At 37.5% G+C, this 25969-nt stretch overlaps 1 protein-coding gene, 1 long non-coding RNA gene and 1 other non-coding gene across 5 annotated transcripts; 1 reads left to right on the top strand and 2 right to left on the bottom strand.

The window, feature by feature from the left end:
- Positions 1-1356: 1356 nt before the first annotated feature.
- CDK1 (cyclin dependent kinase 1) lies at positions 1357-20425 on the bottom strand. Of its 3 annotated transcripts, none has more exons than XM_040485111.1 (8): positions 20371-20425; positions 17511-17571; positions 10684-10840; positions 9707-9830; positions 7533-7703; positions 5980-6143; positions 5714-5855; positions 1357-2518 (listed from the first exon to the last, which is right to left on the bottom strand). In XM_040485111.1, exons 2-8 carry the CDS (start codon positions 17545-17547, stop codon positions 2420-2422), a joined length of 894 nt encoding a protein of 297 aa, XP_040341045.1. In that variant the 5' UTR covers positions 17548-17571; positions 20371-20425; the 3' UTR covers positions 1357-2419. The 3 variants fall into 3 exon arrangements, with proteins under 3 accessions (XP_040341045.1, XP_040341044.1, XP_040341046.1); XM_040485110.1 differs by having other exon boundaries at positions 20299-20413; XM_040485112.1 differs by having other exon boundaries at positions 20313-20376.
- Positions 20426-21799: 1374 nt separating this feature from the next.
- LOC121037631 (U6 spliceosomal RNA) lies at positions 21800-21906 on the top strand. The gene has a single exon (XR_005793891.1). It is a non-coding gene; the product is annotated as a U6 spliceosomal RNA (small nuclear RNA).
- A 3250-nt stretch (positions 21907-25156) lies between these two features.
- On the bottom strand, positions 25157-25548 carry LOC121037499 (uncharacterized). Its single transcript, XR_005793788.1, has 2 exons — positions 25436-25548; positions 25157-25333 (listed from the first exon to the last, which is right to left on the bottom strand). It is a non-coding gene; the product is annotated as an uncharacterized LOC121037499 (long non-coding RNA).
- Between the last annotated feature and the right edge of the window lie 421 nt (positions 25549-25969).

The raw sequence follows: 25969 nt of genomic DNA, 5'->3' as shown, positions 1-25969 counted from the left end.
TATCTCTATCCTGACAACCATCCTACAATCCTATTTATATAGTTATATAAATATATTACATATATTTACATAAATAATAAACCCTATGATCTCCATTGTACCAGTTAACAGAGTCAGAGACACTGGGTGACTTGTTCAAGGACACAGAAATGGCAGAACTGGGAACCAAGCCCTAATCTCTCTGGCTCTAAAGCCTGGAATCTTTATACCATTCACTTTTCTCCACAAAGACAATGGAAGGTTTAGGGTCAATTTCCATTTTTTAAATTTTTTTTTTTCAACGTTTATTTATTTTTGGGACAGAAAGAGACAGAGCATGAACGGGGGAGGGGCAGAGAGAGAGGGAGACACAGAATCGGAAACAGGCTCCAGGCTCTGAGCCATCAGCCCAGAGCCTGACGCGGGGCTCGAACTCACGGACCGTGAGATCGTGACCAGGCTGAAGTCGGACGCTTAACCGACTGCACCACCCAGGCGCCCCTAAATTCCATTTTTTAAAAAAACAATTTATATATATGCCATGTCCCCATGTAAATTACCAAGATTTTATTGTACATTATGTATTAATCTCTGCATCCTTGCTTGTATATTTAAACTTAAAAAAAAAAAAAAAACCTACGGCAAAGACTAGGGACAATGCTAACATAGGGCAATTGTCACAGTGCTATGCTCAAGTATATGGAAGTCTTACATTGGTGACAAAATATATAGCTATCTCCTGTCCGTCATGAAAAAGTATAGACTGAAACAGAAATAGAACAAGTTAAAGATACTGCATAATGCCATGAAGTTTTAAGACAATGAAAACTAGATGTCATTAAACTCACCACTGATGGTAACGGGCTGCATCAGAATCAGCCTGGGGAACTTCTGAACAAAGTTTCCTGGGATACATTTCCCAGTTTTCAACTTCAGAACTGCTCAAGAGTAGGGCTAGAATTAGTCTCAGGTATTTCTAGTGTACAACAGACTTAAGAACTACTGACCTAGAGACATGTTCCATTTTAAAATTAATCAGAAGCAAGAGAGCACAAGCCAATTTAAAATATGTATGAGATGAGGGAGGACCCAATTCAGTAGCTTTCACCCAGCTACTGAAGCTGACATAAACACTTTACACAGCACTACACAAAAAAGTAGGACACTCATTATAGCAATTGATCACACACACTGTTCTACCATCTCGTTTCCCTGGTTCACAATGTAGGTTCTAAATTGATGACTTATTGACTTTTCAAACAATTAGACTCCATGCATCAGTGAGGTTGCCTGCTGCTTCTAAGAAATCCACAAAGCCTCAACCATTTGTAACCCTCATGTATCTAGACATTACTGAGACAGAAGTATCAAGAAATATTTACTCATAAGATGCGCTGAGTTTCTATTCTACATGGCGAGGAGGGGAAGTTGTGAACTACTATAGAGTTGCAATCCACAATTTGAAAAACTGATGCAGTTCAACACTTCACTTTATAAGTAAGAAAACTCAAGCCTAGGGGGATGTCATTTCACCATCTTAATCAAATCTTTTGTGTGACCTTTCATTTACCAAATTCCCACCGTGAAATCTTAACTCTTAACAATGTGACCCCAAATGACTTCCATCCCTAGGTTCTGCACTCTCTTACTGCAGACTGACTGTAAGTCAGACTTGAAAGCCAAGATGAGCAGCTCCTTTGTCTAGTTATTACCTCTGACCAAGGCATAAGAATTCACTTAGACAAACAGCTTTCGTAACCTACCTAAAAATAGGCTAGTTCATAAATTTTCTAAACTGTTCTTCCCTGCTGTGAGCAGCCCTTGATCTTTGACTGTAAAACCTAGCAAACTTTGGCATGCTCTAATGTTAGTTTTATAGGTTACTGAAAACCTCTATAAATTCAGCATCATTTCTCAAATCTCAATAGTTTTCTCATTCTGAATGCTTGAACATTTAGGTCACAAATTGAAATAACAGCAGAAAAATACTCATCTTTAGGCAGGTTGTACGGTTACCACTTGGCAAGAAACAGACAAAAATTTAAACAGAGCATAAAAACACTTCAAAGCTTTATGAACTTTGAACTTAGCACACTTTCCTAAATTTTGGTGGTTCCAACTACAGGAAAACCAGACTCTAAAGATTTGAGATGATTTAAGCTAACTCAAAATTTTTCCAATTCCTGACATCAGTACTAGATTTATACTTTTATTATGGTAACATATAGTTGTTACAGTGAGATCTATAAACATATACAGAATTATTATATTTAAATTCATATAGAACAATATTTACATTTTTAAGTTACAGTTTTGAAATCAGAAGATGAAGTACAGCTTAAGTTTATGACAAAGAAAGAAAAACACAAAACAAAAAATAGACAAAGTTAACAGTAAAAATATAACTATCTGTTTTTGATACGTAGAAATGCTCAGAAAGCTACATCTTCTTAATCTGATTGTCCAAATCATTAAAATATGGATGATTCAGTGCCATTTTGCCAGAAATTCGTTTGGCAGGATCATAGACCAACATTTTCTGGAGGGGGGGGCGGGGAGATAAAAAAGAAGAAAGGTTTTGACTTAAGAAACGAACCATAAAAAAATAAAGCTTTAATTTTTCTACCAATAAGCCATAAGCTAATAATTTTAAAAATTACTACCAAATGAACATTTCCATTAGTTCAGTACCATACCACATAAATGTCTCAATCCTCCATACTTCACCCTCTAGCTCTTATTCCTTAAATCGTAGATACCTCAATAACCTCTTTCTGCTATAAATTATGCTTTAAGACACAAGCATTCTTAGTGAGATAGAGATAGTTTTAAAACCAGGACATAAATTTAAGAAAGATATCTAGTTAACTATATTTACTTTGAGAATTAAATGGCCATCTGAGTTATTTACAACATTCTTGAAATGGTGGCAATTAGCTATAGTGGTTTCTAATGTAGCTTCCATCAAGTTCCAAATAAAAGCAAAACCAGAGCACAATGTGTTATAAACATAGTTAAAATGAGACTAAATGAATGATGGTCAATCTAGTATTAAACTTAATTTACACATAACCAGAAAAGACTGCATAAAGTTTAATGCTGATCTTAAATTTTATCTTTAAGAAACATTAATCTTAAAGAAAATCAAATCAATAAGCAAACCAGACATACTTTTACTATCTAGTTACCCTTTGAGCTGCTATTACATATTTAGCACTATATTAAGTGCTTGACACATACCATGTTACACAATCCTCACAACAAAGGTAAGTATTGGTCCCATTTTACAATGAGGACACTGAGGCTCAGAGGTTAAGCGGCTTGCCCCAGCAATTCATAAAGCTAAGGAGTGGTAAAGCTTAAATGTGAAACCAAGTCTGATGTTTTATAGTAGTGGTTCTCATCTGGGTGAGATTCTGCCCCTCAGTGAACATTTGGCAATGTCTGGCATTTGGCAATTGTCACAACTGAGAGGAACATGCTACATACAGGCAGGTATAGGGAAAAGGACTGGAATGTTGTCAAATATCTTACAGTGTACAGGACCGATCCCATTAACAAAAAATGATCCAGTCCAAGATGTCAATACTAGCTAGACTAAGGAACCATGATTTACAGTATTTGAGTTTCATTGACTGAAGTGAAATTCTTTGTGTTCAAGAATTACAGAAGCTAAAAAGACAGATACGAAAGGCCTTCTAAGTCAAATCAACAATATTGATACATAAAATATTTGAATGACAGGTAAAGGACTTGGGATTTCACTGTAAGCAATTTGGAAATCTGAGCTGAATTTAGAGGCATAATGATTTATAAATTCTGAAAGGAGCCCAAAGACCAATTAGAAGATTTACAGGATAATATCACAATATTACATTAGCCAAGATTCATAAAAATTAGTTCCATCTAAAAGCTTAAGATTTAGGGGGCATCTGGGTAGCTCAGTTAGTTAAGTGTCTGACTTCAGCTCAGGTCATGATCTCACAGTTCGTGGGTATGAGCTCCGTGTAGGGGTCTGTACTACAGTTTGTGGGTTCAAGCTCTGTGTCGGGCTCTGTGGAGTTCTGCACCACTGGTGCAGAGCCTGCTTGGGATTCTTGCTCCCTCCCTTCTCTCTGACCCTCCCTCACTTGTGCTTTCTCTCTCAAATTAAATGTACTTAAAAAAAAATAAACAAAAATTCGATATTTAGAGGCGCTTGAGTGGATCAGTCAGCTAAGAGCCTGACTCTTGATTTCAGCTCAGGTCATGATCTCAAGGTTTACAAGATCAAGCCCTAGGTAGGGCTTTGCACTGACAGTGCAGAGCCTGCTTGGGATTCTCTCTCTGCCCGCCCCCCCCACCCCGTGCACTCTCTCTCAAAATAAGTAAACTTTTAAAAAAATAAACAAATAAAAGCTCAATATTTTTTTTGTTATTTTTTATTTTTATTTTTTTAAAATATATGAAATTTATTGTCAAATTGGTTTCCATACAACACCCAGTGCTCATCCCAAAAGGTGCCCTCTTCAATACCCATCACCCACCCTCCCCTCACTCGCACCCCCTCCATCAGCCCTCAGTTTGTTCTCAGTTTTTAAGAGTCTCATGCTTTGGCTCTCTCCCACTCTAACCTTTTTTTTTTTTTTCCTTCCCCTCCCCCATGGGTTCCTGTTAAGTTTCTCAGGATCCACATAAGACTGAAACCATGTGGTATCTGTCTTTCTCTGTATGGCTTATTTCACTTAGTATAACACTCTCCAGCTCCATCCACGTTGCTACAAAGTGCCATATTTCATTCTTTCTCATTGCCACGTAGTACTCCATTGTGTATATAAACCACAATTTCTTTATCCATTCATCAGTTGATGGACATTTAGGCTCTTTCCATAATTTGGCTATTGTTGAGAGAAAAGCTCAATATTTAAATACTGTTCTAAAAACAATTTTCCTAAAGCAGGCCTAGGGCAATTTCTTTTTTATCCTAATAGATTTTTTTGGTCCTATTTTTAAAGAAAACACCTATCAGTTGAAAGTGGCAATGTAGTAGTAAATGCAATTTTTTTTTTATAGTTTGTTAATGCTTTTTTTTTTTTTTTTTTTTTGAGAGAGAGACTGAGAGAGAGAGAGAGAGAGAACAGGGAAAAGGAGCAGAGGGAAAGAGATAATCTCAAGCAGGCTCCATGCTCAGTGCAGAGCCCTATGAGGGACTTGATCCCAAGGATCCTGGGGTCATGACCTGAGGTGAAATGAAAAGTCAGACATGCCCCATGGATTTATAAGAATTACATTATTCCTCCTAACCTTTCTGATGTAGAAACAAGGCACAAAGTAAGAAATGAGAGTTCATGCAGTAAATGGCTTTAATAACTAAAAATATCAAGCAATAAGGAAAAACCTATGTCTCGAATAAACTAAAAAGTAGTACACACCGGGACAAAAAGTTAGAAGGGAGGGCCATTACACACCAGCAACTTAAATAAAGGTGTACTAACCCTGGCCTTGCCTTCACAGAGCATCTTCGCTATGTAAGATTAAAAAACCAAACAAATAACATCTAATGCTGAATCCTCCTCTCAAAACCACTAATGTTTCTTGGTATCTAAAATGAAGCTAGTATATAATAAACATTAACAGTCATAATAGCTATGTGCCTAGCACAATATATATTGGCTTTCTATTTCCCAGGTAAAAGACAGGAATTGAGTACATCCAGAATCAATAATGTTGAAATCAGTATAAAGGGTCTTCTTACCGAGAGCAGATCCAAGCCATTTTCATCCAAGTTTTTGACATGGGATGCCAGACTTCCTGGTTTCCACTTGGGAAATGTATTCTTATAGTCCTGTAAAGATTCCACTTCTGGCCACACTTCATTATTGGGGGTGCCCAAAGCTCTAAAAAGCCAGAGAAAAACAAAAAAATTATTAAAGCATACATATAATCTTATTGTTATACATGTTGCCTTATTATTATTTCATCTGAAAACTTCTTAAAAGCTTAAATATAAGGCAAAAATACCTGAAAATTCTGAAGAGTTGATCAATTTCTGAATCCCCATGGAAAAGTGGTTTCTTAGTTGCTAATTCTGCAAATATAGTGCCTATACTCCAAATGTCAACTGGAGTTGAGTAGCGAGCTGACCCCAGCAGTACTTCTGGAGATCTATACCAGAGTGTCACTACCTATTACAAAGCAAATTTTTACACTGAATAAAAATACCTTTAAATAAATACATTAAAAACCTAAATATAAACATTTATATTTCAGTAGGACTATCCTTTAGAAAGTTCCATTAATTCCTCTGATAATATTGCTCGAAAGTCAATTAACTATACACAATATACTAAATGGAAGATAAATATTTCATTCCTAAGTTCTAGTCATTAGGTTAAAAAACACTATACAAACATACCAACTCTTTTCTTGCTTTTCAAATCATTAGAGGAAAAGGATAAAAAAAATAGTCAAGATAGCATTCACTTTTCAAAAAAAACAAAAAGGCAATTGATAATAAATTCAGTGTGGCACCGTACAAATGAATGAATACTGCTTACATGTTAACAATGTTAAGTCAGGGACTCCTGGGTGGCTCAGTCAGCTAAACGTCTAACTCTTGATTTCTGCTCAGGTCATGATCTCAGTTTATGCATGAGCTCAAGCCCGGTACAGAGCCTGCTTGGAATTCTCTCCCTTTCTGCCCCTACTCCACTAGCAACTTGCTTGTGCTTTCTCTCAAAATAAACTTAAAAAAATAAAAACATAAGTCAAATAACAGTGGTCTAGGGCTAATCTATTATTTTACTATCTATAATTTGTCATGGCAAAAATATCTCTAACTTAAGCATCTGTTTAAGCCAATGGGAAACAGCAATGGGAAAAATAATAAAAAGGGATGATAAAAAGAAGCCAAGACATCTAACCAAATGAACACTGTTCTAAGTTTTGATTTGAAGATAGTCTTTGGGCTCAGGGATAGACAACCCCACAGAAGACAGTTTCCCAGAAGCTCTCTACTATACAATTCAATATTCCCTTTCTCTCCAGAAATAACAAATGAAATGCCATGTCATCTGTATTAACACTGAAAAACATTATAGTAGCTTCTAAATGCAATTTAACCGTAACTTGGCCTGTTAGGAAACACCCTCCCTCCCCGTCAATACCAATCCAAATTGTGTACCAGATGATCCAAGCAGGAGACAAAAAACACACAGGAGATTTTCATGGGTAAAGTTTACTAAGAAAGATTCTTAACTAAGAGAGGGTTAGAATAAAGAGACTGACTAATAAATAATAATTTCTAGAACTGTAGTAAGGATAACCCCTTCCTCCTGCAGTGCCTCTCCAACACCATCTACTGACATCACACCTGCTGGCAAAGAAATATTTAAAGGTCTGAGTCAGATTTTCACATAACATGCAGTGAAGGCTGAGTTTGGAGCTGAGAGGCAATAAATTAATCCTGCACAATGGAAACCTTTATTATTTCTTTCTTGACTTAAAAAACAAATACAGAAAACAATCCAGCAATCACACATACTCTAAAACACAAAAACCACTATTCTACATACCTCATGTGTATATACTCTAATAGGTATTCCAAAAGCTCTGGCGAGGCCAAAATCAGCCAATTTAATTGTTCCTTTGTCATCAATCAATAGATTTTGAGGTTTTAAGTCTCTGTGCAAAACTCTTCTGGAGTGGCAAAACACAATCCCTTGTAGAATTTGGTACAAGTAACTCTGGAAGAAGGAAACATAAGTTAGAAACTTAACTGTACCACACAATAATTTTCTAAATAATCTTGGTGGGTTTGTTTCAAAGATATAAGAAATTATAATACAGATAAACAATTTAACTGCCACAAAAGCTTTCAGGCCATTTGAGACTAGCAAGCAGCATTTGGGGTGAGAAGCCCACTGATATGCTAAGATATTCACCTTATGGACACATCCATATGAACTCATTTAGTCTTCTACTATTTTTCATCTCTCATTCTTTTTTCATCTCTTATTCTTAAGTCCTAATTAGTTTTCTGTATAGAAATTTTTTTAAACTTTTATCTATATACTTATAGCAACTCTAATTTTATTAAGATTTGTCCATCTCTATTTCTTATTACATATTCATTTCCTCTTTAGAAACCCTGGTCACAGATTCCAAAAGAAATAACAAACAGGATATTATGATTATATATTTAAATAGAGACAATTATTGTAAGATGCTATTTATTAGTTCAGAGAAAAGTATTATACAAGACAGGTGTTGCCAAGACAACGTAATTGTCATTTGAAGCAACATGAATATTACAGAAATCTGAAGTATACATAGTAACAATATTGACTTATAAAGTTCAAAATTATAAAATAATACATAAAATCAACTGTTGGAACAAATGGCTAACCATGAAGATCCCTAGTTCTTTATACCAAAATAAAACTTTGATCCATCCACACAATTTAAAACAAAAGGGAGGTGTGGCAACCTACTAAAAAATATTGTCAAGTATTGTTCTAGCATACACGATGTTTGAAAGACATATAAGCTAAAGTCCAAAAGTTATGTATAAGACTGCTAAATATATGATAAAAATTATTAATGGTATATGCCATTAACAAGTCAAAACAACAAAAGAAAAAAGGAATAAAGGGAGTATTATCAACATGTTAGCAAAAAGGACCTTAGAGATCAGTGAAAAAATATCCTAACAGAAACATCAATGAAGATGTTTATAAATGGCTAAAAAATGAAAAATTATTAAATGAGATACAAAATATTTGCCTTTTTCACATGATGGACTGATAAAATATTTAAAAGATTGATAAAGCTAGGTACTAAAACAGTAACTGTTACCCACCACAATGAGTAAACTGCTACAAGTCTTTGGAGGGCAACTGGCACTATCATGATTTTAAATGTAAATAAACATCTTCAACTCATTGATTCAAGTTATAAGAACTTATCCTATAAAATTGCAAATGAAGATCAATATACATAAGGATTCACTGCAGCATTGTTCCTAAGAGCATGAATCACCAAGCTGGAAAACAATTTCAATGTTTATTAGTATGGAACTGGTTTAAATAATCAGATCAAACATTTAGGTAAACAGGTAAGGCTATATGTTGAATGTTTCACAGTAAAAGGGTTTTACAGTTTTGTAAAACAGCGTATGTATGTACACAAAGTTGACATGCAAGTGTCTGTAAGACTATTAAAAAACTAACAATGGGTACCTACCTCTGAGAAGTGGTTTGGTAGAGTTAGTGTAAAGATAAGACATATCCACATATACACTTCAGTGCTTTTAAAAAAATTATACATTTATAATTTAGAAATTATACATTTATAATATAGAAATGTCTATTGTAAATTAACCAAAACATTCAAAACCAGAATAAAATAAAACCACTTGCCGTCATTACCTTACCCCAAGCTTTTGTTACATTGTTTCACACATACCTGACCCTCAAATAAAGACCAAAACATCCTAGCTTCCAACAATGGCATACATACCTACTGGTTTTGTTGTCTCAGGCACAACTTTTCACTCTACAACTAGAAGCAGTATCTAGTAATAAAAGGGGTAACAATCTAACCTATAGACTGTGGAAAAAAAATCTTCCTAGTTCTACTTCCTAACACTCTTTCCAAGGATATTCCCCCAAAACACAGGAACTTCTACAGAATAGACCCTTTACACTCACAATGGATAAATACTAATAAACTTAAGTAAGCTTTTTACCTTAACAAGTGAAGATTCCATGAACTGACCAGGAGGGATGGAATCTAAGTATTTCTTGAGATCCATGGAAAGGAATTCAAAGATGAGATATAACCTGGAATCTTGCATAAGCACATCTTGAAGACTGAAAAACAAAACAATTATATGGAAAAAAATATCTACGAAACATTTTTGACCTCTCACAAAACAAAACTTCCAAAAACTTAACAGTGGCTATCACAGAAAGTGAAGCTTTAAGAAATGTTCTGTAACAACAAAAAGTACATACTGTTTTGGGAAAGAAGAGATGGTAGCTTCCCTAGTAATGAAAACCTTAGTTCTAAACTAGAATTTGAGAAAGGACTCTCAGGGCAGCAACTGAAAATTACGTAATATTATACAGAAGGTACTAACTGTCAAACCACTTCTATTACAAAAGAACATTTCTAGGTTGACTACTTGTTGCTCAGAGTTTGTTTTTTCATTGAAGTGAATTACAGAAATAAATTTTAAGATTTATTAGGAACGCTTAACAGTTGCTCATTATCTCCAACCCCAGAAAAATGCAATTTAACCGTAACTTGGCCTGTTAGGAAACACCCTCCCTCCCCGCCAATACCAATCCAAATAGTTAAAAGAAAGAAAAACACTTTTCTTTTTCATCTGACAGAACTACCTGTCTTAGGACTCTGATTAAGAAGTCTTCAAGGACCAAAGCTCAGACTGGTATAGGTGATAAAGGTGTGTGAAAAAGGACTTTTTTTCTCCCTTGGCCGGTTTACCTTGAGTTTTCAGCTCGCAATACTAATCTCTTATCACCCTGCTCCTGTTTTAACAGCCCATTTTTCCTATGCCTGGCACCCCCAATTAACAAAAATAGTAGGGTTCTCTTCTGCTCAGCAATTAGACCAGATATTAAGCAAATGTAAAAATTTCTACGTTGAAATTCACGCTTGAAATAGTATGCGGAAAATGGTTTAAATTCAAATATACCATACCTGACTATATTTGGATGACGAAGTTCTTTTAATAGAGAAATTTCCCGAATCGCAGTACTAGGAACCCCTTCCTCTTCACTTTCTAGTCTGATTTTCTTCATGGCTACCACTTGACCTGTAGTTTTGTGTCTACCCTTATACACAACTCCATAGGTACCTGAAATAGACAAAGTAAATGTCTACTATACGACACCCTCCACAAACTAAGATTTTACAAAATGACTCATCTTGTAAAATGTCACGTGATAGAAATGTCTACTGTGACCAGCTAGGAAGTATCATACTCATGATGATACTCTCATCACTTCCAAAAAGAAATTGCGGGTAACTACAACCTATCACATCTATAGTTTAGAAATAAAGTTCATGTAGTCATCACAATTTTCCCATACATTTAAATAACAATTTCCCAGCACATTTTAGAGAAGAAAACGGATCCTTTGCAGATCGAAATTTATCTCTTTTCAAATATCCAATCTAACAATAAAGCAGGCATAAAATACAGGGTGAGGATTTGGGCTGAGGAATTATTAACAGGAGTCACTGTGACACTTTCAGAAAACTTTGTATAGACTGCTTTATGCATATCAAATACATACTCAACCCTTATCTAAAAAAGAATCGGGCTAAAATATTTTATTAAATATTTATTAAATATGGGGCACCTGGGTGGCTTAGTCGGTTTAAGCATCTGACTTTGGCTCAGGTCATAATCTCAAGGTTCATGAGTTCAAGCCCAGCATCAAGCTCTCTGCTATCAGCACAGGGCCTGCTTCAGATCCTCTATCTCCCGCTCTCTCTGCCCTTCCACTGCTCATGCTTTCAGTCTCTCAAAGATAAACAAACATTACAAAATATATATTTATAAAATCTACTAAAGTTCACAATATCTACTATACAGTAGGAAAGCCTCCCACCCATTCTGAAGTTAACAAGAACACTGATTTGGATATATAGGCTTCAGATAAGGAGTAACAATGTCAATATAAGGGATCTTGGGCAGGAGAAGGGTGGATACAGAGGACAGAAGTGGCAATATTAAGGGAGGCAGATTAGTTGATTTAAAAAGTTCATATACAGGACACATTTAGTCCCCAGATTTAGTGCGTTTTAAAACTGGAGTGGGAGGGGTGCCTGGTTCAGTAGGTGAAACATGTGACTCTTGATCTCAGGGTCATGAGGTCAAGCCCCATGATGGGCGTGAAGCCTACTTAAAATTAAAATAAATAGGGGCACCTGGGTGGCTCAGTTAGGGATTCGATTTTGGCACAGGTCATGATCTCGCAGTTTGCGAGTCCGAGCCCCAAGTTGGGGTCTGTGCTGACAGCTCAGAAGCTGGAGCCTGTTTTGGATTCTGTGTCGCCCACTCTTTCTGCCCCTTCCGTGCTCATGCTCTCTCAAAAATAAACATTAAAAAAATTTTTTCAAATTAAAATAAATAAATAAAATCTTAAATAAATACAATCTTTAAACTGGAATTGGAAAATTTAGGGAGATCCTGAACTGCTTGACTATACATAAAATTTTACTGAATACCTTATTATTCTTCTGTAACATCAGTATAACTTCAAAAGTGATTAGAGTACATTTTTCTAAAGAGATCTATTCTAGTTTTTACCAGTTTCGCCAAAGGTAGCAATGTTTTTAAAAAGGCTAAGAACTACTATCAAATTATCTACTGGCTACTAGAGATGGTTTGGTGAGTGGCAAACTGATGTTATATAAACTTTGTTCTAATTTTGTTTTAAGATTTTATTTTTGAGTAATCTCAACACCCAACATAGGGCCTGACCTCAAAACCCTGAGATCCAAAGTTGCATACTCTACCAAGTGAGCCAGCCAGGATCCCCTAATTTTCCCTTAAAGAGAAATTCTAGGGGTGCCTGGGTGGTTCAGTTAACTGACTTAGGCTCAGGTCATGATCTCATGGTTCGTGAGTTCAAGCCCCATGTCAGGCTCTGTGCTAATGGCTCAGAGCCTGAAGCCTGCTTCAGATTCTGTGTGTGTGTGTGTGTGTGTGTGTGTGTACACGCCCCTCCCCCACTCATGCTCTGTCTCTCTCAAAAATAAACATCCAAAAAAAAAATTTTTTTTTAATTCTATACAATAGTGGGTCTTCCTAAATACTGGTGTCATTTTAAAGACAGAATTTGACTAAAGAGCCATTTCACATTATTTTGATTAAATCTGGATTAACTGTGACTCTTGGACAACCAAAGTCATTCCAGATTTTAAAAACCTCAATTTTATGGATCTCTACAACCATCTTTAAAAATTGGTAACTTTCTGTACACTTAAAATCTGTCCATTTTTTGGGTATAAATCATACTTGCATCAAAAAACACAAGGGGCGCCTGGGTGGCGCAGTCGGTTAAGCGTCCGACTTCAGCCAGGTCACGATCTCGCAGTCTGTGAGTTCGAGCCCCGCGTCAGGCTCTGGGCTGATGGCTCGGAGCCTGGAGCCTGTTTCCGATTCTGTGTCTCCCTCTCTCTCTGCCCCTCCCCCGTTCATGCTCTGTCTCTCTCTGTCCCAAAAATAAATAAAAACGTTGAAAAAAAATTAAAAAAAAAAACAACACAAAAGTAGTTAAGTCAGAAGCACAATCACCTGGCACACTGTGAAAGCAGACTCGGGAAGAATCATCACTTGCATAAATATAATATAAGCAGTTAATGGTAAATTCAGGACTAAATTTTTCCCAATATTCTTTCTTTCCTTCAAGTATACAACCTCATCAAGGTCTAAAATTTACTCATAACAATTAATTAACTTATAGCCAACACTTAGTATTTACCCAATTTTAGAAATCACAAGTGCTCTATGGTTCTCTTCTTTCTCTTTTTGAGCCATTACCCCTCATAACTACTGGTACAGAGCTCTAGTTAAACAGACCAGAATGATTCTACTAGGCAATTACCAAAAATTATTTATAAGATGCATGCATGGTATGTACTCTGAAATGAATTAAACATTATTAAATTTTTAAAAATGTTATAGTCAAAGTTATGGAGACTCTAAATGCTAAGCACAAAACCTTTATTTAACACATGTTTATTGAGTGAATAAAGGCCAAGTTAGGTCCCACATCATGGATATAGCTACCATGATCCAAAAAGATGTTTTCTCATGATAGAGTTCAAAAACTAAAGTGACAACACTCAGATCTTTGTAATTTAGAAGAAACCGGAAAATTTGTAATTTTGTCTTTGTAATAACTGAAATAAGAAAAGTCTATATTTAAGAAATGAACCAGGTTGTCAAAAACTAAAAGTGTTGGGGCGCCTGGGTGGCTCAGTCGGTTGAGCGTCCGACTTCGGCTAAGGTCATGATCTAGCGGTCTGTGAGTTCAAGCCCCGCGTGGGGCTCTGTGCTGACAGCTCAGAGCCTGGAGCCTGCTTCGGATTCTGTGTCTCCCTCTCTCTCTGACCCTCCCCCGCTCATGCTCTGTCTCTCTCTGTCAAAAATAAATAAAACATTAAAAAAAAATTTTAATAAAAAAAACCTCAACGTGTCAAGATAGAAAAGGTAGGGGAACTATTCTAAGTTAGAAAAGATTAAGGAGATATCAATCACTAAATGAAATGCAGAACACTGACTAGATCTTCAGAAGATACATGCAGAAGTATTCGAAGTAAGACATATCTGCAGCCACCCTGGAAAACAGTATGGAGGTTCCTCAAAAGTTAAAAATAGAACTACCCCTCAACCCAGCAATTGTGCTACTTGGTATTCATCCAAAGGATACAAAAATGTTGATTTGAAGGGGCACATGCACCTCAATGTTTATAGCAGCACTATCAACAATAGCCAAAGTATGAAAACAACCCAAATGTCCATCGACTGACGAATGGATAAAGAAGATGTGGTATACATATGTACAACGAAATATTATTCGGCAATGAGAAAGAATGAAAGATTGCCATTTGCAACAATGTGGATGGAACTAGAGTATGTTATACTAAGTGAAGTCAGTCAAAGACAAATATCAGGATTTCACTCATGTAGAATTTAAGATACAAAACAGATGAACATAAGGGAAGGAAAGAAAAAATAAGACAAAAACAGAGAGGGGGGCAAATCTCAAGAGACTCTTAAATACAGAGAACAAACTGAGGGTTGGCTGGTGGAGTGCTGGGTGGGAGAAGGGCTAAAGGGGTGAGGGGCATTAAGGAAGACACTTATTGGGATGAACAGAGGGTGTTAAATGTAAGTGATGAACCAGTAAATTCTATTCCTCAAATTATTATTACACTATGTTAATGAACTTGGATTTAAATTAAAAAAATAAAAAGTAAAGCACACCACTACAACTTACTTTACACTGGTCAACAGAAAAACAATATGCTAAAACACAGATAATAAAGTAAATGTGACAAAACTAACATCTTGGTAAAAGGTATTACAGGTTCATTAAATTCATCTTTCAACTTCTCTGTATGTTTGGAAATAAAATAAAAAGTTGAGGGAAAGAAATTTAACTTTTCAAATCAGTACTATAATGTTAAAATTTGACCAGGTATCTGGCAAAAAGCAAAAGAAAATACTGTGTGAAAGATATCATCTAGGCCTTAAATTATTTGTACAATTTATTTTTTCAAAAACAATGTCCACCAAAGGGGTGCCAGGGTGGCTCAGTCAGTTGAGCATGTCCGACTTCAGCTCAGGTCATCATCCCACAGCTCGTTGAGTTCAAGCCCCACATCAGGCTCTGTGCTGACCGCTCAGAGCCTGGAGCCTGCATCAGACTCTGTGTCTCCCTCTCTCTCTTCCCCTAACCCACTCACATTCTGTCTCTGTCTCTCTCAAAAATAAATAAACATTAGAAAAAAAAATTTAAGAAAAAAAAAAATGTCCACCACATAATCTAAAACTGCCAGGCACTGGAGTAGTCAAAACAATACAAGCCAGAAAAAGAAACAGGAAAAAACACTAAGGGAAACTGATGTTATTATCAAATATTTGACTACATCCAATAGTGCTGGACACTACTGCCAGGCACTGTTCAAACAGCTGTGAACAAGACAAAATCCCAAACCTCACAAAGCTTACTTACAGTGTAGCAAAGAAAAAGGATATTAAGGAAAACAAATTGAAAGAATTGCCACTGCCAAAGGCAATGAACAAGGCATATGAGGAGGTATCATGTAGAAGAATTGGGGAGGCTTGTAACTCCAGTAAATAGACTACATTTCAGATTACGCTCTGAACCACTTCTATTTGTAGTAGCAATTACAGTACCTTCCTCAAGAGTCAAATCTGTAGTCTCTTGCATGTTAGGAGTTCCAGAGTTTCAAAGAAAAACACATTTACACAAAAAGAATGTTTCTTTTTATTCCAAACTAAAAATCAGAACTCATTAAATTCTCTGAAGACTTAAGAAAAACTCAAAGCAGAAAACATTAAGTCTGTTAATCAAACCTATTTTTAACTCAGAAACAAGACTAGCCTAGTTGACCAGGTGTTAATAAAGTATCTAAGTGATTTTTTTAAAAAATCATCTAACATTTGTAAGTTAAGAACAAGAATCAATCTCTAACCCAACCACCACCCAAACATATCATTAGTATCTTACTAAATTCTTTCCAGTATTCTGCCCTTGGCTTTTTAGTAGTACTCCTTGTACAAGTATAGTTTTGGAGAACACTAACAATACACTAGTCAGAAACATCCCTGAAACAGAATCTACATACATAGGGGTGCCTATGTCGGTTGAGCATCTGACTTTCGATTTCAGCTCAGGTTGTGCATTTTCTCACGGTTCCTGGAATTGAGCACCGAGTTGTACCAAAGCAGAGCCTGCTTGGGATTCTCTCTCCCTCTTTCTACCCCTCCCCTGCTCATGCTCTCAAAAATAAAAAATTAAAAAAATTAAAAAAACAAAAAACAAACCCTACATAAATTAGACTCTAATAGTATAAGTTGTACCATTTATTCCTATAGAGTTTAGAATGTTAATACCAAGACTTTTATATAGAAACTTAGATGCTCTTGGGGCGCCTGAATGGCTCAGTCAGTTAAGCATCTGACTCTTGATTTTAGCTCAGGTCATGATCTCAGGGTTTATGGGTTCAAGCCTGCATAGGGCTTTGATGCTGGCCGAGCAGAGCCTGTTTGGGATTCTCTCTCCCTCATGCCTCTCCCTCACTCACATGTTCTCTATCCTTCTCTCTCAAAAATAAATAAACAAACTTTAAAAATTAAAAAAGAAAGTTAGATTTTATGTTGGGGGGAAAAAGGCAAAGGGATATTTTTACCCATCACTTATGCCATATAAACATTCTTTAAAAACTTTAATGAAAGTACTACAGAAAGGGAATGAATAATTATACATAAGAGTTATTGGTTTAGAATTGTTTAAACATGTAAACAAGACAGATCATTTAAATCTAGGGAAACTATATAGAAAACTTATTTAAATTGGCTTAATAGCTTATTGTAGCAGCTTAGAAAGTTTAGGTAAAAATATTTACCTTAAAAACAATTGTAGGAGATTAAAAGTACACTGTTAAACCTAATTCTACTGCCCTAACCTTTCCCAACACACATACGAGTTATCAACAGTCTTCTCAAATTATAAATACTGCTTTAAATGTTTCATATTTAAGATAATTGGGGGGAAGAGGGTTGCCAGGTAATCATATCAGAATAATTTCAATTCTCTTGGATATGAACATTTTTGTGTTTAAGTTACCATGTAAAGAACATATAATTAATGCACATTAGCACAGGATAAAGATTTGATTTTAATATTTACATGTCTTTATGTCACAGATGTTATAAGCATTACAAAATCCTTTTTTAAAACTTGGGTATTAAAAACACTCACCTTCTCCGATTTTCTCTATTTTGGTATAGTCTTCCATATTTAATCGTAGATATGGTAGATCCTAGAATGAGAGGAAAAACTAACTTGATCACATGATCACCTGCCACTATAACTCAAAAGGTGGTTTAAAGTTTGTAATGAGATACAATGTGTAAAGCATTTTCCACAGTCTCTAGTACAGTGTTAATTTCCCATTAATATTAGTTATGTTAAAACAACACTTACAGGGGCACCTGGGTTGCTCAGTCGGTTAAGTGTCCAACTTCGGCTCAGGTCATATCTCGGTTACTGAGTTGAGCCCCAGGGCAGTCTCAGTGCTTGCTGACAGCAAAGAGCCTGCTTGGGATTCTCTGTCTCCCTCTCTCTCTGCCCCTCCCACACATATTTGCCTGTGTGCTCTCACTCTCAAAAATAAATAAACATTAAAAAAACCAAAACACTTATAAAGGAAAGGACTTCTGCTATTAAGATTTTCCCACCTTTCTTGGCTCTTAAAACATCAGAAGTATTTGTGTATCTTAACCAGTATAGTAGTTGCTTCTTCCAAACAAAGTAACACTCAAATTTAGACACAAACTTATGTATACACCCCAAACAAAAAACAAAAGTATGTTCTCTTTACATAACACTTCTAAGAAGCACCAATGTGTGCTAGTTATACACCCAAACATTTCCGTAAATAATATTTGACTGAATTTGTATCGCTTCATATTTTTTTGAAGAGAATTCAAAAGAAACATTTATTTTTTTTTTAATTTTAACATTTATTCAGTTTTTGAGAGACAGAGCATGAGTGGAAGAGGGGCAGAGAGAGAGGGGAGACACAGAATCCAAAGTAGGCTCCAGGCTCTGAGCTGTCAGCACAGAGCCCGACGCGGGGCTTGAACTCACCAACCGCTAGATCATAACCTGAGCCAAAGTTGGGTACTTAACCAACTGAGCCACCCAGGCACCCCAAGAAACAGTTTTTTTGTTTTGTTTTGTTTTTTAATTTTTTTTAACGTTTTTTATTTATTTTTGGGACAGAGAGAGACAGAGCATGAACGGGGGAGGGGCAGAGAGAGAGGGAGACACAGAATCAGAAACAGGCTCCAGGCTCTGAGCCATCAGCCCAGAGCCTGATGCGGGGCTCGAACTCACGGACCGCGAGATCGTGACCTGGCTGAAGTCGGACGCTTAACCGACTGCGCCACCCAGGCGCCCCAAGAAACAGTTTTTAAAGACACAAGTAGCAGGACGCACAGCTGGCTGAGTCAGAAGAGTGTACAATTCTTAATCTCAGAGTTGTGAGTTCCAGTCTCATGTTGGAAAGAGCACATTTCACTCACACACACACACACACACACACACACAGTGGGTAGAGAAATTAAAAAAAAAATAAAAAAAAAAAAAAAAAAAAAAAGACACCAGTAGGGAGCTAATGTGGCCATACTGCTCACCCATTAGCAAGACTGTTTTAATGTCTGCTAAAATGCTGACACTCAAAACTTCCACAGCTGAGAAGTTTGCCAGTGAAACATAACTTCAGAAGCCCAAATCATAATTCCCTTGATTTCCTAACACACTCCTCTCCACACTAATAAGATCATATATGTAAAGGTGACTCTGAGTGACACTTTAAGTTCTATTTCTCACATTCATCTGCAAAATTATATCCCAGAAGTAGAGACAAATCTTTTTAAATGAACAAAAAATTGCACTACATTGTCATGAGGGCCAATCTTAAATATTTTTTATTTTAATGTTACAAAATAGCAATAATTAGGATAATTGCCTTTTTTTACAATATCCAGATTTAATATGCCTAATGAACAATAAGACTTTGAGCTCTCTTTGAACAAATGGCTAAAAGTTCAATTTCAAAGTTGGGTTTAATTACCCTCCCTCCATTTTCCTATTTGTAACAGTTTAAAATAAAGGATGTCAGTTTAAAATGCCTTTTGAATGTCTCCTGGGGCTGCGTACTAGCAGCAGGATGTAAAATGCCAATGGCTTCATCTCCTAGCCAGAGACCTCCAGGTCTTTAAAGGAAGCGGGACGTGCACATGACCAACTCTAGTGTTAAATAAAAATACTAACACATACATATTTGTATCTATCTCTACGCATTTCTTAGCTTTCCACTTTGCATTGTACGTAACAGCCACCAAGCATAAAATTAAAACGAAAAATATCCAAATTCCCTCTAGCTCTATGCCTCGGCCAAGTGTTTTTAAACGCCTTGGGTGCACAAGGGCCCTGGGCACGGAGGCAAGTCCGAGAAGGCCCACAGGTTAGTTCGGTGTTCCGGGACGGCCTGGGTTTGGGAACCGGCGTGGGTATCTTGCCCCGGAGCCGTCTGGCCTTCCGCCCCCGAAGGCTAGAGCAGGGCGCACAGGGGACAGGCCGGAGCCGCAGGGCCTAAGACGGAGCCTGGCACTCCGCGTCGTCGAACCAATGCAAGGGTTTGGCTTCAACCAAGACCCGAAAGCCTCCTCAGCCAGGTCGGCGGCATTTTTCCGGAACAGCCGACCGCGACCCCTGACTGCAATTCCGAGGCCAGGGCAGCCCCAGCCCTCCCCGGTGTACGTCCGCTGGGTCTGGGCTCCCGTGAACCTTCCTGGAAAGCCGGGGCCAGGCCCGGAGCCGAGTGGAGGCCCGGCCTAGTCTCCACAGGCCCGGCCTGGCCCCGCGCAGACCCCCGCTGCCCAGCCCGGCCTCCTAATACCACCCGGTTCCTCAGCACTCCTTCTCGGGGGCCTCCGAGCCGACCCCCGCCGAGCACACACCCCGTAGGCATGACCCTGACCTCAGCAACTCTACCCGGCTTATTATCCCACGACGAAAGCGGCAGCAGCTACCACGTCAGCGTCGCTCTCACCTCAACTTCCAAGAGCCAGCTTTGGAGTTAAGTGCAGGCTGTTTCAAACTCACCGCGCTAAAGGGTCCGGGGCCCACCAATCAGATAGCCCGTAGACTTTCAAAGGAGCCAATCGGAGCCCAGCCACGCTTGGGCGGGCCTTCCCGGGTGGCTAAAGCGCGAAAAAAAATGGAAAGGGCGGCTGGAGAAAAAGCAGGAGGGCGGGCGCCAACTGAGTCTTAGCGCAGGCGCTTTCATTCAGCCCAGAAGAGTGTCGTCCTACTGTTTCTAGTCGTCGGAAATCTACCGTTCACCCTGGGTCGGGTACTTCCCCTTCCAGTATTGGCAAAAATAAAACTTTTTGCACTCAAAGTGATACTACATATACATTTAGATTCCATTACTTTCACTTCTCATACTTAAAGCTAGCGTATATTTATGTTTTTCTAAGTCGGTGATTTTCCAGCTAGGCCAAAGAAGGAGCACATTTCACACATGCATGCATACATATACATATATGGATATATAGATATACGTATACATATGTATGTGTGCATATATGTATATATGCACATACACACACACACAGATATATATACAGATATATTCACTTTCTAAAATGTTTAGTGTTTTATTAAAGATTGCATTTATTTAAAAATTAAAAACAGGGGCTTCTGGGTGGCTCAGTCAGTTAAGGGTCTGACTTAGGCTTGGTGAGTTGGAGCCCTGCATGGGCTCCCTGCGGTCAGCACAAAGCCCGATTTTGGATCCTCTGTTCTCCTCTCTCTCTGCCCCTCCCCCTCTTGCTCCCTGTCTCTCTCAAAATAAATAGATAAAACTTTAAAAAAATTAAAATTAAAAATTAAAAAGTTTTAAGTTAAAAACAAAATTTTACATTTTTAATTTTAAAGTATTTTCACATCAGAATTTTAGTTGATTTTTTAAAACACAAAAATTCACAATTCCATGAAAGGAAAAAAAAAAGATCTAAATTATACTTTAAATAATCCAGTATCCAAAACTTTCTCTTTCATTGCCCTCCACCATATTCTTAAGAGAAATTTCTGCACTTGAACTATCTTTAAGTCTTTAAGAAAATATGAGTAAAATAGAACTAGGAATAATAAGAGTCCCTTAGTAAGAATTTCTCTTTGGCCTACCCTTAATGGGATGTAGAAGAAAGAGTGACTACCGTGAAATCTACAAATATGTATTAGAAGACTCAGATTATGGGGTGCCTGGGTGGCTCAGTTGGTTGAACGTTAGACTCTTGATTTCAACTCAGGTCATGATCTTAGGGTATGTGAGTTCAACCATCAGGTCAGGCTCTACACTGGCAGCAAGAAGCCTGCTTGAGATTCTCTGTCTCTCTCTCCCTCTCTGCCCTGCATGCTCATGCTCTCTCTCAAAAACAAATAAATAAACTTAAAAAAAATAAGACCCCAATTAGATGCTCTTATAGATAGCACATTTACTAAAATTGGAATGACACAGAGAATATTAGCATGGCCCCTGGGCAAAGATGACATGTTCCATATTAAAAAAAAAAAAAAAAGCAGCAGCAGCAACAGCACCAGATTAGGGTAAAGAATAGAGGTAGTATATCACATGCATTTAATTTAAGTGTTTAGTACCTTTTTACACAGTGAGCAGTTTGTGTCATCTGGCACTATTTGTGGTACTAATGCACGGCCTTGACAATGTTATGCTCCTAGGTGGCAGAGCATTTGGGATTCACAGTGGAGGTAGAGGGTTGTGAAATCTCTGCCTGAACCTAAGAACTTTTAAAACTTACTTTTAAAATCCCAAACTCACATTCTAAATGAAGACTGACTACCCCAGAGAAAGCTTTAGAGAAGAAGACTGTTCTCTGCCAGTTCAGGGTACTGATTTTAATGAGAGTGTATATATACATATACATATATATGTTTCTGGGAAGCCTCAGCAAAGCATTCATTTTATAGCATCTAAAAACAGCTGGTAATTCATTATATCCGTTTTACATTCAGCATAAAGAAGACCACAAGCTTCCACAGCTGTGATGCTAGATTTTTCAATTTAACTCAATTATCTTTGTTTTTAAATTTTCAGGGGGTATTATAAATTCATGCTATCATCTCAGCAAATACAGTTTATTAATTATTTGGGCCAAATTGCATTCAGTGTCTCTAAAGTACTTTCCAGACACAAAATTAATCAGATACAATTCCTGCTGTAGGTGGTGGGGGTGGGAGAACACATGATTACTTAGAATTGTGTTCTAGCACTTATGCTGTAATTTATGCTATAAAGTGAAATGAGAACATAGAGGGGGAGATTATGAATTCAAACAGAGGAAGGGATATTTGAATAAACATTGGAGAAAGAATTGTGGGGGTGGGGCTTCCAAGCAGAGGAAATTCCATGAGGAAAGCACTGAAAGTCAGCTCAGATAATTCAGGGTGCCGCCATTGTAGGGTGCAGGGGGTCCTCAGGTGTTAAGCAAAGAAGGGAGTTTGGAGTCAGAATCTTGAAGAGCCCTGAATACTGTTGTAAGGGGCTGCACAGGAGAGGTACAGAACCATTTCAGAACCATTCTTGACATGCTATGAAAAAAGAACAGAAGAGGATAGGATGAAAAGGCATGTGCTCCTAAAAATTTCATATTTATATTTTGGTAAACTCCATTTAGGAAAAAAAAAAAAAAGATCTGTTGGCACTGCATATGTTTGTTTTGTTTTATTTTTAGAAATAAACATTGCTGTGGAGTGAAATATCTCTCCCTCTGCCCCAAATTCATATATTGAAACCCTACCCCTTAATGTGATAGTATTTAGAGATGGGGCCTTTGGGAAATAATTAGGTTTAAATGAGATCTTGAGGGTGAAACCCTCACTATGGGATTAGTGCTCTTTTAAGAAGAGAAAACAGAGAGCTGGGTCACTCTGTCTCTCCCTTGCATGGACACAGCAAGAAGATGCCATCTACAAGCTCAGAAGCCTCATCAGAACCCACCAGGCGGGCAACCCTGATCTGAGACTTCCAGTCTCCAGAACTGTGATGAAATACACTTCTTTGTGTAAGTTATCCAGTTTATGGTATTTGGTTGTGACAGCCCAAGCTGACTAAAGTATTTTTTCAGATGAAAAGGTTAAGAACATTTGCTTGTAAATACATAAAATACCCTGAAGGGAGATGCAAGAAACACTGTGCCTGGAGGAGAAGGAGTGCCTGGGGCACAGAGGTGGGAAGGGAGACTTTTGTGTCTTTGGAAGTTTGAACCATGTGAGTGTATTACCTAGTCCAAAAATAAATGAATGGTTGTATGGGTAGATAAATGGATGAATGGATGGATGGATGAAAGAGGCCGAGCCCTCTTTTTGCTACTGGATAAAATTCACAGAAGTTGCTGGAAAACATACCCAAAAGGAGAAGACTGATCTCTCTTAACATAATTCAGAAAGTAAAGTGGTGGAAAAAGTAAGACATACAGTTTCAAGATCCTTTAATCACAGCTGAAAACATGGAACTATCATGGCTGTTCCTGAGTTAGGCATTTTTTTTTTTTTAATTATAAAAGTAATGTGGTTTTTGTAAAATGTTCAAACAACTCCATAATAAGAATTTGTCTTTTATAATCTTCATGCTCCAACCCTCATACCTCTAACAAAGAGACAGAAAGAGGAATTATGGTTAAGATGTTGGCATCCATACTGTAAACCCACGTGTGTCAACCTATCTCAATCTTTCATTGGAAATTCAGGAAATGAGCATGGGGTCAGGAATAGAAATGTGTTCACCAATGATTAAGGATCAAAGGTAACAGATGAATAGATGCATGTCTTCCCATACAGGTGGGGAGCAAATCCTTAAGGTGTGATAGGTAAAGGCTGCTCTGTGCAGAGCATGGTGGTTACTAGGAATAGTTGTGAGTATGGTGGAGGGCAGAGGGGTCAGGCAAGGCTTCACAACAGAGGTGGGTTCTAAACTGAGTCTTGAAGAATGAAGAATTTCCCAAGCAGACACATGCATGAGGAGAAATTTCTGGTCCATTGAAAAGAAAAGAAAAAAAAAAAGACATGTTTGATGGACTGAAATTAATTCAGTATTGCTGGAACATAAATGGAGTTTAGGGGGTTGGAGAATAAGTCAGAAAAATGATGCTATGGAGTCAGGCAATATCCACACCTAGAAGGGTCTTTCAGGGTCCTGCTAAAGGACTTGGATGGAGGATGGAATTGAAAAAAACAAAATGTGAGTAGGGAGTGACATAGTCAGGATGAGGAACGTGGGGTTAGGAAGGAAAAGTCACTGAAGAGGAGATCTGAGGAGGGACAATAAGGTAGCATCAGAACCAGACCAGTGGAGGCTCCACATCTATCCGAACAGGTTCTGAAACCAGGGGAGTGGTCAGTTTGAAGAGGTGGAAATAATGATGAGATACTGTAAGGAGCTAGGACAGTAAGACCTGAGAGATGAACTGGGTGTGTTGACCGAGGGAGAGAAGATCATCAGTGATGACCAGGGTATATGCTTTGACAACGAGCTGAGCTGATGCCACTACCATTCTGGAGAGAGGCTAAGGGGCACTTACGGTTGGGGTAAGTGCCCATTTGGGCATGTTGATTATGAGATACCAATATGACATCCATGTGGCCTCAGATATCCAAAGGCAGATGCAAATTCCATGAGGCCTGAAGTAATATCATTTGGGGCAACTTTTAAAGGAAAAGAATGCTAGATTAAGTGTGATAGGGAATATTATGAGAATAAGAAACAGTAAAATTATAAAATTTTTAAAGTTGAAAAGTACCATAAAGTCACAAAATTCATAGAAAATTATATTTTTATTGATTGCCTGACACATCCTTATAATGCTTTTTGACCTTACATTTCTGAGGGGCAACAATTTTTGGAATCCATACTTTCAGTGTTTATTCATCCTTTCAGCTGGCAAATTCTTTATCTTTGTCTCTTTATACGAATCGCAATTTTGTAATATTTACTATGAACAGAAAAAAGATAACTCAGTCTCTCCTTTAACATGGTTAATCCAAACTGGCTTTTTATAATTAATTATTTCAAAATGGTTTTTCTGACTTCTTACCTCATTATTGATAACATCATGTAGATTTTTAGACTTTCTATCAAATTTGAGAAAACACTTATCAAGTTTCTTTCACATCTGAGCTGTTCGTATGATTTCTCTAAGCTTATGCCCTACAAACACAAGTATTAGGCTAAATTCTAATTTGCATGATTCTAAAGAATTCCAGATTCCAAAAACTTGTCTGATGCATTTATGATTGTTTATGCTGTGTTAATGAGTGTATTCCTGACACAAGGGAAGTTCCATTTGGATGACATAATGATGTAATTTTACAAATCTCCAGACTGGAAGAATTTCCCACAAGTTAGCTTCTCCTCTATGACCCGCTGCCCACTTACTTACCATTCTGACAAGATCTCTGACCCTATATCTTTATCTCCAGATGCCGACAGAGTCCACAGAAAGGGTAGAAGGAGTATTTCCAGAAGCTGTTGCTATGTTAGGATCGCTGGCAATGACTTGGAAGTGCTGGAGATAACTACATGCCCCTAAGCCTCAGCTAAATGTATCCTCCACTCAGCTTCCCCTGAG

The sequence above is a fragment of the Herpailurus yagouaroundi genome, unplaced genomic scaffold (genome assembly GCF_014898765.1).
Source record: "Herpailurus yagouaroundi ecotype Mexico unplaced genomic scaffold, PumYag 163, whole genome shotgun sequence".
Lineage (NCBI taxonomy): Eukaryota > Metazoa > Chordata > Mammalia > Carnivora > Felidae > Herpailurus > Herpailurus yagouaroundi.
Note: the sequence above shows the minus strand (reverse complement) of the source record. Positions and strands in the feature narration are given on the sequence as shown.